Below are 13,996 nucleotides of genomic sequence, written 5' to 3'. Positions count from 1 at the left end.
TAACTAAGTAAAGGCAGATTTGACTTTCTGAAAAAAAGAGTATTGACTTGAGTCCTTATGGAGGCAGTAAGCTTTAAGGAATTTTACTTCCAGCCCTGTGGAAGTCCCTGACATCTACACTCATTTCTTTTCTAATTGCATTGCAATCTGGAAATAAACATATTTCAGATTGTATTCAGTTCAGAATCACAAAGAAAGAAGAAAAAAAAATGTTCAAGTCCCATCACAATATACTTTTAGTCCCTAGAGGAATGCTAGCCTATAAAGTCTTATAAAGCTTCTTTAGCTAATTCTAAGAATCAATGTCCACCTGGTGAAAGAGCAAATTCTTATCCAGTGCTAAAATTCTAAGAACTTCTAAAAACTGATTATATATCACACAAGTTAGTGTAATTTTAAATTATGTGATATACCTTTCCATTTTACTCTTTCACATTTAGTTCTTGAAATAAAAATATAAAAGCTGGACTTCTAGTACTATTCTTGTCTTCTTCATAGTGCCAAGTGCCCTGATATCTATGTTCCTTATATTCAATACATACATGATTCTGTACATGTTAAATTAGAAGTGAATTGTGAGAAAATAGGGAAACACTGCAAATTTCTAGTCATATTAATTTGAGCTTTAAGGATTAAAATTACTATACTATGGTTCAAAATAGTGTTCAAACTTATATAAGAGATCCAAATTGAAATAACTTCAAGAACTTCAGCTTTCTGTATTTTTTTAATTGTTAAAAAAAAAAAAAACCAAAAGTTTATACTACAAACATAAAATATTCATGGCAAGGGTTGGAGATGTAGTTCAGGGGACAGAGAAGCAAGCATGAGGTTCTGGGTTCAATCCTCAGTACTGAGCCAAAAAAAAAAAAAAAAAAAAAAAAATTCAGGCTATACTACAAACTGGTATTTAATAGACCCAAAACCAGACATTAGATTCAGGCTGCGGTCCACTAAAGCGGCTACTTTACACCAGAGTCTAGAGCAACAGTCAAAGTAAAAATCAAAGGAACATTTTAAAATGGTAAGTAGATCTAAGTTAAAAAAAACAAAAAGCAAACTCAAGAAAAAATCTTGATTTTCTGTTAAATAATGATTTTCCTCATGCAACCTTAGATGGGTTTTCCATGACAGTCATCATGTATTTGGGTTTTAACTATGATAAACACCTACAGATTCTATATAGTTAACAACAATAATTTATCTACAGAAGGGGAAATCTAAGATCATAAAAAAATAACAGAGCCATTTCCTCTTTAACTACAACCAAAGTTAACTTATAATTTTGAGGTTTTTAATCAAAAGTTAAAAAAAAAAAAAAACACATGGGTGAAAATTATACATCAGTTCAGAAGATACCTGGCAAAAACTGTCAGAGTTCTTGTTCTTGCCATTACACATGCCTAGCTTTTTGTTTGTTTGTTTTTTTTGAGTCACCTACAATTTGCAGAACACATTAGAAAAATGTTTTCCTCAGCTTTTAGTTACATCTAGTTCGAAGACACAAATGGAAAAACTGTAACAGGGGAAGAGTGACAAAAACAATAATTTAATTGTCCAGGGCAAATCTTCCACTTTGGCTGATTTTTGTATGAAAGACTACCTTGTGGCCAGCTATCCAGTAGGTGGATTTTATTTTCGTGGTGAATAAAAACAAAAGAAGGTACAAGAGGGCTGGGGATGTGGCTCAAGTGGTAGCGCGCTCGCCTGGCCCAATGCGTGCGGCCTGGGTTCGATCCTTAGCACCACATACAAACAAAGATGTTGTGTCCGCCGATAAATAAAATATTTAAAAAAAAAAAAAAAAAAAAAAAGAAGGTACAAGAAACAATGCTTCTTACAGCACTGATGGCAGTGAGGTAAATAAGCTTCCCTTTATAGTTACCATCTCAAGGCTAAATGAGACTTTCTCCTATGTATTCATCTTCTTATTCATCCATCTTTTGTCACTTCTTAATTCTGCCATGTTTTAGTTCAAGGCTTGGTAACCAGTGGTGATAATAGATGAAAACAAATACACTATATATTCTGATTTACAACCTTCCCCAAATGAATCAAGAGTGTCATTTCTACTTTCACATGAAGTACATAATCATTCTACAACTGGACAGGTTTCTTTCCCCAAAGAATTTCTTATTATTAATGACTCTGAGTAATACATGCCAGATGATCTATAATTAATATGATTACCTAGAAATGCCCAAGCCTACTAATGTCGAAATTGTAAAAGTAGTTTATTAGAATAAACCATGTGTAATGTGTAAGCTCCTGCCATTCCCACCTTAGCTGAAGACTGAGGTGGATGGGTTGAAGCATTCTGATCTGGACTTGCTTTGTCTCCTGTGTAATGTGCTGCTGCTCCAAGATCAATGGTTTTGGAAGGATTTGCTGTGCGCTTGTGTCTAGTTGTGGTGGTCTCTGTGGCCTGTGTGATATGGATATGCTTTGTCGTCACAGTTTCCTCTTCATCTTTGAATTCACCTTTGGGAGATCTGCCTCTTCTTGCTTTCTTTTCCTCATCGCTGTCACTAAAAGATATTAAAAATGAAGCAAAATAATAAGACTTGGGATTATTTTTAAATGGAATCCTTAGTGACTTGAGTTAGAGAATTTCAAACACAATAACTCCAAAATCCTATACTTTGACTATTTGACAGGGATCAACAGAATGTTATCTAAGCTTCCTGAATAATGATATGTATGTACTGGGGAGGGGAAGTGGGAATTTGCAGAATTCCCTAGGTAAGTCTAAAACATTGCTATGAAAAAGTCTTTACAAAAATGTGTACAAATAAAAAAATACCTAAAATAACTCAGGTTTTTGTTTATTATATATTTAAAGCTTAATTAAAAGACTAAATAGTAGGATTATCAGAATCAATTGGTAATATTCTAGTATTTAAAACATGTGCACTTGATCTTTTTCTGAAATGTACTTGTGAACATAGCTAGTTCCATTTTTATAACATAATTCAGTCACCAACTCTCATATACCAAAGCATATAACATAGTAAAATTTTACGATTTCAAAGGATACTTTAAAAATATTACCCTATTTCAATTCAAGTGATTAAATGCTATCTGCAAATGCAGAAAAATATGAGGTAATGCACTTTACAGCTGTACTGTATTTTACTATATTTGGAGTTTAAACTTTTACATTATGTAAACTGCTTCAAAGAAACTTACCTATATTGAAAATGTTTCTGAAATGATTTCATTTTGCTCACATTAAAAATATTCTATTTTTAACAACGTAAAAAAAAAAACAGAGGAAAACCTGGATTTTTATATGTTGGGAATGAAAATGTCAGTACTAGTCTGTTGTCCAGTTATAAGGCACTGGTTTATTTATTTTTTTCCCCCTGGGTACAAACAGAGAAAGACAAAAAGAGACAGAGGGGCAAAAGAGAAAGAACCAGGAAAATGTTCCACTATTTATATTAATTTTAGAGTAGGTGGTTTAATTTATAAATATCCTGGAACGAAATGCTTAAAATCCACCTTTAAACTATGACTGCTGGGCTGGGGATGTGGCTCAAGCGGTAACGCGCTCGCCTGGCATGTGTGCGGCCCAGGTTCAATCCTCAGCACCACATACAAACAGATGTTGTGTCTGCTGAAAACTAAAAAATAAATATTAAAATTCTCTCTCTCTTTAAAAAAAAAAAACATGATGTTACTGATGCAATTTAGCTTAAACTAATCTAAAGCAACTTCTATTTGAATGAATTTAGAACTTGTACAAATAAAGGATTAGAAAGGAATGGCTTTCAAACAGAAAAAGGATGAAAACATTTTTTTAAAAAGATTCTTTTTCTTTCTTTTTTTTTTTTTTTTTAAGAATTTAACCTTTTATTTTATTTATTTTTATGTGGTGCTGAGATTAAACACAGGGCCTCACCCATGCTAAGCAAGTGCTTTACCACTGAGCTACAACCCCAGCCTAAGATGAAAACATTTTTAAAGAAAACCTATAATTCTGGTAAGTGGCCAAGAGCTCTTACTAATCTCTCACCAACAAAAAATGACCCAAAGCTTCCGGCAATCAGGCCTATAAGTAGAACTGTATTTCTTACCTTTTTGATATTCAGTTTTGTCAGTGCAGGATAATTTCTTTATAAATTGAGAATATAAATCTGACTGGCACACAACGAAATGAAAGCTTCACATGTGATCAAGTTCAAGAATCCCTGACTAATAATGAACTAAAGTCTGAAATTCTGGTAAAATCTGAGATAACATGCAATTTTTGTCTAAAACTCTACTGCTCTCTCAGAGTACAAGATGAAAAGTCTTTGACGTGCCTGTTAGTGTGATATATCATATTTGCTTATCTCTAGCAACTGAACATTCTATATAAAAGACTTAGAAAATCTAGTAGATTCTTTCTTAGAGGGAACACATGGGGAAAACTACAATAAGGGAAAATCTGAGTGGGCAGAGAAGGGAAACAAAGAAGGAACATAGACACTGAAGCTTGAAGGGTAAAGGAAAAAAAGTTAACAATATTAGAATGTAGGACTGGGGGTGTAGCTCAGCAATAGAGGGCTTACCTACCATGTGGCTCAGAGGTCAGGTCGAGTGCCCCTGAGTTCAATCCCTGGCACTTACATAAATAGAGATATTTCATTGATTTAAATAAATATGGAAACATACTGAAAATACACTAAACAAATTTCAGAACCTATTTCAAAAGTAGATTACATTTTTGTTTTTTACGTCTTAATGAACCCCTAAATCTGAACCATTAAGATATTTGGGTAGGAAAAAGAAAGACAGTAATTAGTTACGAGAATGCACTTGAAGGCTCAGTTCCATTGTTGTATAATTTTAGGTGGGTCCACACAATCTAAATGGGCCTTGGTTTTACTTCTAAAAAAATAAAGTCCTTACTCCACCTAATTTAATAGAGATATTGTAAGGCATACATAATACAGGTCTTCTAAAATCTGCCTTGCAACTTAAACACTATACACAATGCCTTTTAATTTGGAAGAAAAACTAGCTCACACCTATACTGGTAGGTAAGAATAAAAACATAATGTTTCAAAGCTCCAGTATGTTCTATGTAAAACTAAATACAAATGCCCCACCACAGAAAATAAAGTTTATAAAATATAAGTCTACATTAGAAAAGTTTTGGTTCAAACTTCACTTGGATTTGCTTTTTGGTACATACTGGATAAAATGTAATGGGAAAAGTTAAATTTCAAATCCTTTACCTTTATTTTAAACTTACTACATGGACTTCATTATTCCTCAACAGTATCTTAGATCCCTGGATCATTTGATGTCAAAATGCAAAATAATCTGTAAATGTTTTTACTGGGGGCAAGAAAGTCCAAGGGAAGACCAAGTAGTCTGAATAAAAATATAGAGGACAGATAATCAACTTTAGAAACAAATGGGCACAGACAAAACAAAAGGAATATCAATACTAACAGCAATAATGTTTGGCCTAGCATCTTTAAAACAAATGAATGCTGCTTGCTTCAGTAGCACATACACTAAAACTGCAATGTTGTAAGAAAACTAGTACAGCCTTTATGCAAGGATGACTAGTAAATTCACAAACCATTCCACATTTTTGCACAGGGCACTTTTAGGGTAGTGAAACTATTCTATATGGTGCTTTGTGAGTATTATGCATCTGTCAAAACTCAATAGGACTGCACAACATGGTGAACTTCAAAGTAAGCTATAGACTTTAGTTAAAACATATCAATATAGGTTTATTGTTAACAAATGTACCATAGTAAAGTAAAATGTTAAGCAGGAAAATCGGTGGGGAAGTAAAGAGGGGACATATGGGAACCCTCTGTACTTTATACACAAATTTTCTAAGAACCTAAGATTTCTCTAAATGTCTAATTTTTTAAAAAGCTGAACTTAAAATAATGTCAATATCACAAACAAAAATCTAGCGGCATAAATTTAGCACCCTTTTTAAGAGACCTGGAGACAAAAGGTTAATACCTGCATCTTTCTGGAGAGTCTTCTCTATCTTTCCTCCGGAACTTGCTGATGGTGTCATCAATTGTGCTTCCAATTTTATCACTCAGTTCACCTAATTTATCACTGAATGGAAAAGCACTCTTGTTTTTATCCCACTCCTCATCCCATTTTGATTTGGGTTCAGGATCATATCTTTCGCCTATATATCACATTAAAAAAAGAAACAACTCTAAGGACATTAAATTCAAAAGGTGTCTACACTTCTTATTTCTGAAGCTTTTCCTCATAATAAAATCATTTTCAAAGGAAAACAGAAACCTCTGACAGTGCTGAATCAACACAATTATAGCAAGGCGCAGCATGTAATGCCAATCATTAAGTAGCAGAAATGCAGATTCAAAAGCTTTTGTTTATGAAAACTTTCACAACCTTAATGTGCAGCATTCAGGAAGTTCCTAAAGGCTGTTGAAAGTAGTAGTAGAAAACACAAAAAAAAATCAACACAAGTTCTACAAGCAAAAGAAAAATAGAAATCTTTTTTGTTTTTCAAATATTACTTAATAATTGTGTTTCATTCCTATTTTCAATTTAAAAATTTTTAGAAAAGTATTAGACATCAACAGTGTCTTAAAAAAACAGAAAGTAAGGCAGGCATGCTGATAATGTGCCTGTAGTCCCAGCTATATGGGAGGGGAGGCTGAAGCAGGACTGCTTAAGACAATGAGTTCAAGGCCAGCTTGGGCAACACAGAGACAGTCATTTCAAATATCAATCAAATCAAATCAGTCAATCTAAAGGAACTCCACCATGAATGCTACATGTTCCAATATGCTGGCATCAAACTAGAAAAACAATGGATTTTAAAGCATGGCAAAGTATTTTATAATTACTGTAAAAAGAATATTCCAGCTACTAAAAACTGTACACACTAGAGTCATATAGTATGATGATATTATACAGTCAAAGACCAAGTGGAAATATATTCTCGAACTGGTGACGCGAATAGAACTTCTGTGTGAATCAGGGAATGAAGAGAAGATGATGGTAGTGAACAAAAGATTCAAAATGTTAAGATTTGTATTATTCCTTACTCTTTAGAACCCAATGAAGACACAAAATGGAATCTTTCCATTTCCATGTCCAAACTGAATTTAGGAAGCAAGAGTGGGAGTAGAGAAAGCAATCAAGTTTAATAATTAAAAAAAAAAAAAAAAAAATCAAAAAAGTAGCTAACAGACCATTGTTCCCAACATTTGTTAAACCAGTTTTTATGGCATACATGCCCTCTGGAGACTATACAAATCCAATTTGCTGAATTGTGGGCTAAAACTTCAAGGCTAAAATTTTCTGTAGAAAAAACAATGTACTTGGGCCTGGGGATACAGCACAATGGTAGAGTACTTGCCTAGTGTGTACAAGGCCCTGGGTTGAATCATCAAAAAAATTTAAAAATCTATTTCTGGGTGTGTATAACAAACGTAGAAGTGGTCACCAACTTAAGAAAATATGATAACAAAACTTCAACCAGGAAAGGTTTTCAGAAGTAATTTTCTAATAATGTATGTGCACATTTCAGTAGCAATGTGATGAACTAGACTTTGAAAAAAAACAAATATACAAGAAAAATGAAAACCAAAATGATTACTATTGGTGAAGATCATACTAAATTAGTGCTTAACATAATAGGTTTTGGTAAGACACTATCTAAAGTAAGGATGATAAAACACACAAAAAAGTTAAAATAATCAAAAAGATTGCTAACAGACCATTGTTTCCAACATTTGTTTTTCGTTAGTTAAGTCTGAAAAACAATAATAATTTAGCAAAGAATGTGAAAGTTGTTTAACTCTTCTGTCAATACAGATGCTGCAATCAGTTTGCTGTGACTGAGTCTAAAAACTCTCAATTTTCTAAATTTATCTGATATAAGTGCACATTGTAATAGTCCAAAAAAGGGGGATGCAAGTAGAATGAGTAAATGAGTTGCATATAGCAATTTTTGTTCAAAATATATTAAATTTCTTTAGTTACAGTGAAAAAGCTAAAGAAAAAATACTTGAGCAAGTAATACAAAAAGTTTTTTACTCTCCTCCAGAAACAAATCCAAAACATATACTGTAGAAAAATATTCTTGTCAAATTCATAAAATAATTTTTATGTGGTGCTTTGTCACTTAAGGGGAATTTTTCTGATAGAAATAAGCTGAGAGAGCAGCACTTTTTCTTTGAGAGTAATAAAAGGAACATAGAAATAATATTCTATGGGTAATCCCAAAGTAATAAACCTCAATATAATCCAAATAAAAATGAACTCGATTTTAGGTAGTGGGAACTAGAGTGTCCCCAAAAGCAACTGTGAAGATCCATAGTGCATAAACTGTCAAAGTTCACAGAAAACAGGGTGAATTCAAATGAACATGCTGTGAAAGAAAATTCTTAATTTTGTGTATGCTTCAAGAACCAAGCATCCTATTTTTAAACTACTACATCAAAAACAAGCATTAAATATTTTAGTTGCTCCTAAGTGTGTTAGAAACAACGAACAAAGCAACAGATCCAGATGAAAAAGTGATAGTATAGCCAGTAATCTTTTTCTCAAGTTATATATTGCTTCACTAAGGGAACAGAAACTGAAGCTGGATTGACTTGAAGGACGCATATGTGTTTGTGGACAAAAATGTGAGCTAAACCAGTTTTGAAATAAAACAATGAATCTCTTGATCGAATTTGGTATTTTTATGCTCTACAATATGAGAGAAACCACTTTCCTGAAGAAGTGTATACATCTGTTTTATTTTCTATACATTAATACAAAGTTTGCCGTTAGCTAATTAGTTAAAATCACATTCTTGAACCTGTAATAAAAACAAGACAAGAAGATTTCCACGATCCATGTGATTGCAGCCAAAATGAGTATCATGTGTATTTAGTAATCTGTATCTTCCTAGAAAAAAATAGCATTTTGGTATTTAGTATTTCAATGATTCTTAAAATACATCTGAGAAACTAAACTGATGCTTAGATGCCATCCTATCTTTAATACTCACTGTATCTGAATCCTCCAACACTGTCTGAGGAAACCCCAACATATTTGTCTTTGTTCTTCTTTGCTTTCTTTCTCTCTTCACGAAGCCTGTCGTCATCCTGGGCAAATTCAACCAATTCCTTCACCTTCTGGCGAATATTTATACCTTGATCCTTGCCATGCTCATCTTCAGAATGGTAAGAAAGAAAAGAAGCGAATGAATTCATTTAATACACACCAAACTCTAAGACAAAAAAAATAGTAAATCTACAAAATAAGAAACTAACTTCAATATTTTGAAAAATAAAAAACAAGAGGTAGATTGGGTATTACACTGTGTCATTTCCTTTTTAGCAAATCCTAAATTCTAAAATGCAATTCTGCTTTACAGATCACAGATAATAGTACTGTGTAAGGTCAATTAAAGACCTACTAAAAATTAGGGTTAGTGAAGATGACCACATGAAATGAATATATCCATAAATGTTTTCTATTATATTTTAACAGAACAAATCAAAACAAGAACCACCTGAATATTTTAATGACTGAAAAGCACCCCAAATGTCTTGGTTTCCCAATACAAGTTTGGGAACACTAATTATGAGGACTTAGTATAGCTGAAAAACTGAATTTTTTAAAGTACTAGGGCATGCTACAAAATGAAGTGTGCTTCATTCTCTAGCCTCTTTCACATTCAAAACACACTCTGGCCTTGCTGCCTTTGCACAGTAAATATTATTTGGTGGGAGGGGGGAAAACCCAGCTTCAAACAGATGTGTGTGTTTTGGAGCTCTAACCTTTTCTTCCCATATGATTAAAGCTATTCCTTTATGGACACCACAGGGGACCAGTCTCCAGTGCATATTTTAATATAAACCCGAACACTCATGTTGTGTTGGTTCTGTTGTTATTAGCCAGTCTTTTCTGCAAGTTCTTGTCTTCACTAATTAATACTCTAGGGCCCCACGTCTTGGATTCTGCACTCGTCACACAACCAGCAACAGTCACATTCTAATTAGAGCAGAGAAGCTTCTAAGCTGGTTCAGGTGACTGACAACTCCAACTACTGTTTTAATTTGCTTATAAGGTTTTTCTATTGCTCACCTACAAAGTGGTAATTTTCCAGGGATCGCAAATCATAAATGTGTTCTCTGGCACTTGTAACAACACGCTCTGATCCATTTCTTATGAGGTAAGCTAGAAGCAGCAAGGACTGTAAAAATATAAAGCACCAAATGATTTAACGAAATTCTGGTAAAGCTTTGGTAAATGGTTAAAAAAATTTTCAACATTAGCAAATAAATATCATGGTGGTGATGAGGAGGGTTTCTTTACTCTGTATTAGATTTTAAATACATACTCTAGCACATATTATCAATTTGAAGTTCCTCTGATATAGAGTACAATAAATATAAATTATCCAATAAGTCCTATATGCCAAAATTTTTTTTTAAAAAAAAGAATCAATAATTCTGATGTTTAACAACACTGCATGATACAAATGAACAATGAGGCTTTAAAAAGAGGGCTCAGTTTTTACTTCTTCTGTAGGTATTATGGAACTGTGAATTAATAGAACTATCAAAATTATCTGGCATTTATATAAACCTATAGTATTTTTCCAAGGTAAAATTTGACTTTTAGAGGTTATTGATGTAGCATTTGCACCAAAAAGTTAATGCCAACTAACGAAAGAAAAAACTTAAGTTTTCAGAAGGTTTTGCTAAAATGCAAGAATGGCTACCAATGAATATAGGGTAGTGTAATTATTCTGAAATAACACAGTAGTGACTCTTGAACAACTTTGTAAATACACCAAAAACTGCACTGAACTGTACATTTTAAACATAATCTTGTTGGAACGAACTTCACTGTTACATGAAAAAATGGTTAGGTTGTTGAAATTAAGGAACACAAAACCTCTTCCTATCAGTGATTTATTTATTTATTTTAAAATAATTTACCCAAGATTAAAAAAACAAAAACAAAAACAAGCACCAACCACAACTTCAATTTCTGAAAGCATATTTACTTAATTTACAGAAATTTCACTATTTCATCATAAATACAAGCAGAAGTAAAGACAGTGAATGTTTCCAGAAATAAACATAAGAAAAAAAACTATAATATCATTAGCGATTAGGAAAATGCAAATCAAAATTACATTGAGATTTATTCTCACACTAGTCAGAATGGCAATCATCAAGAATACATATAATAAGCTGGGTGTGGTGGCACAGCCTGTAATCCTAGCAACTTGGGAGACTAAGGCAGGAGGACCTCGAGTTCAAAGTTAGACTCAGCAATTTAGTGAGGGACTAAGCAACTCAGCAAAATGGTGTCTCTAAATAAAATATAAAAAAAGGGCTAGGGATGTGGTTCAGTGGTTAAGTGCCCTAGTGTCCTGGGTTCAATTCCCAGTACCAAAAAAAAAAAAAAAGAATACACATAATAATAAATGCCGGAGAGAATGTGGAGAAAATAAACATTTCTAACATTTTTACACTGTTAGTGGAACAGTAAATTAGTATAATAACGAAGGAAATCAGTATGGAGATTCCTCAAAAGACTAGGCATTGATCCAGATATACTGCTCCTCGGTATTTACCTTAAAGAATTAAAGTCCTCATAACTACAGTGATATATGCATACCCATGTTTATAGCAGCACAATTCACAATAGCCGAACTATGGAATAAGCCTAGATATCCATCAAAAGATGGATGAATAAAGAAAGTGTGGGATATATACACAATAGAGTTTTATTCAACTAGAAAGAAAAATGAAATTAATACCATTTGCAGGAAAATGAATGAAACTAGAGACCATCATGTTAAGTGAAATAAGTCAAAATCAGAAGACTAAGGGTCATATTTTCTCTTATATAAAAAAGCCAGAGGATCTCCTAAAAAAAAATCAAAGGGAGATCAACAGAGGAAAGGGAAGAGAAAAGGGACAAGGGGTGGAAAGTGCAGAGGGAGGGAGGAAGTTCTGGGGAGTGATACTGGTCAAATTATGTTTTATATTGTGTGAACACATAACAACAAATCCCATCAATTTTAATACACCAATAAAAAATGTAGGAAAAAACACAACAATAAAAAAGAAACAGATAACTAAAAGAGATTTTTAATCCTGAAAATCAGAACTTTCAAAGGTTCAAATATGAATGTTATGTCATTTTGTTATGTATTTTGAGTAGTAAAAAAAAAAATATGGTAGTGTTGTAAGAACAAATGACACCTAGTTTTAGAATTATGCATTACATGTTATCAAGAAAGGAATCTGATAAAGAGTGCATATATGTTCAAAATTTTAAAAATATTAGAATTTGAATCTATATAATGCCAGTGACTCAGGAGGCTGAGGCAAGAGGATTGCCAAAGCTAGCCTCAACAACTTATGGGCCCTTGGCAATTTAGTGAGACCCTGTCTAAACATTTAAAAAGGGTTGGGAATGTGGCTAAGTGGTTAAGCACTGCTGGGTTCAATTCCCTGTACCCCCTGCCCCACAAAAAATCAAGTCTGTGTATTTAGGATTAAAAATCCAATTATTTTCTGAACTAATATTTTTTGGGTGCTGAATACTGTTAGAATCCTATTATTATAAATTAGGCAAATTTTTATACAGCGATGACAAACTACATAAGACTTGATTTCATCTTAACTGCTCATAGACTAAACATGTATTATTAGAGATGAATTATTTTGATAAGTGCAAACATTTTTTATAGGAAAAATCTTCTTAAATATTTAACATTTAAAAGCTGAATTAGTTTTAAACATTTTACATTAACAATTGTTCTTTACAATGACTGATAAATAGAACACAAATAACAAATATGCTTCCTTTATGTGTTTTCGACTATTCTATTAAAGGATTTAATGTGCTTCCAAATCACTTCTGTATGTGTGCTTTAAATTCTAAGCATTTGTTTTCAAGATGTTAGATTATAAAATAGGCTTATGTTCATACCTTATAAACTCTTCTCCAATTCTTTTTGTTGTCTTTTAACATTCGAGACCAAAGCATATTCATAAGTTCTGGAAACTGCTCATACATAAAGGTAGCCCTGAAAAAAACAATGATTTTTCTCAAGAATTTGCAATATGTTAATTTTGACAGTAGATGGCAGGCTTGCTCTAAATTGTTATATTTCTCCCAAAGAGCTTAAAAAAGAATAAGCTTAATTCAAAAAATGTGGATGATATATTCCTTGAAAATGTTCTTCCTATATTTTGAACAATACCTATAATATTTGTAGGCACCACTAATTAATATCATACTTTGCAAGTTCTTTATTCACTGACACAGTGGCCCCGATATTCATCACAAAAAATTCTTTAGAACTTTACTTCCAAGTATTTTGTACTCATACTTCAAAATTTACATGGTAAGCTACAGTAAGTCTTGAAACTTCACCGAGAAAGAAAAATTGTGGGTTTTTTTTTTCTGAGCTAATTTTTAAAGGGAATAGACTCTGTATAAAACTTTGTACATCATTATCTGAATAATTATGCAAAATTTATATTTGGCAGCTGGTTTAAAACTGTAAGAAAATTTCACATTTTTATGTAAAGATGCTTTGATTCTTTCTGCATTGCTGAGTCAAATTATCACTTACTTGGCAATCTCTCCCATGAGTTGCCCAGAAGGTCCCCAAGGATCATCATTCGTTGCTTCTCGAACTTTAGACTCAATCTCTGAATAATTCATAACCACATTGGTGCTGCAGAGAAAAAAATGCACGCACATACGCACAAAGATTAGCATCAAAACTGAGAAACACATGAAAACTTAATAATGACACTACTGGGTGTCCTAATGAGCTACCTCTACAGGGTGGGAAAGAAAACATCTTTTGTGCACAAACTACCCCAAGGACACTATATAACACATTTAAGCTATCTTTAAGAAGATTTTACTATTCTACTATCCTTCAAGAATACAGATGAGAGACTGCATTAGAGCTGGCCTAAATTCCATAAAAAAATGGACTTGGTTAAATTAAAAA

The 13,996-nt window shown here is 32.8% G+C and overlaps 1 protein-coding gene across 2 annotated transcripts in view; it reads right to left on the bottom strand.

The window, feature by feature from the left end:
* Nucleotides 1–13,996, bottom strand: part of Clint1 (clathrin interactor 1) — a 62,171-nt gene that overhangs the window by 14,576 nt on the left and 33,599 nt on the right. For both annotated transcript variants that reach the window (XM_076856390.2, XM_076856391.2), the window contains exons 2-7: nucleotides 13,607–13,711; nucleotides 12,958–13,054; nucleotides 10,087–10,195; nucleotides 9,005–9,169; nucleotides 5,980–6,157; nucleotides 2,282–2,528 (exon numbers count right to left, since the gene is read on the bottom strand). In XM_076856390.2, the coding sequence (XP_076712505.1) occupies nucleotides 2,282–2,528; nucleotides 5,980–6,157; nucleotides 9,005–9,169; nucleotides 10,087–10,195; nucleotides 12,958–13,054; nucleotides 13,607–13,711 (901 nt within the window). The remainder of the gene's footprint in view (nucleotides 1–2,281; nucleotides 2,529–5,979; nucleotides 6,158–9,004; nucleotides 9,170–10,086; nucleotides 10,196–12,957; nucleotides 13,055–13,606; nucleotides 13,712–13,996) is intronic.

The sequence above is a fragment of the Callospermophilus lateralis genome, chromosome 5 (assembly GCF_048772815.1).
Source record: "Callospermophilus lateralis isolate mCalLat2 chromosome 5, mCalLat2.hap1, whole genome shotgun sequence".
In the NCBI taxonomy this organism is placed as follows: domain Eukaryota; kingdom Metazoa; phylum Chordata; class Mammalia; order Rodentia; family Sciuridae; genus Callospermophilus; species Callospermophilus lateralis.
The sequence above is the reverse complement of the archived record's forward strand: the minus strand, read 5'-3'. Positions and strand labels throughout refer to the sequence as shown.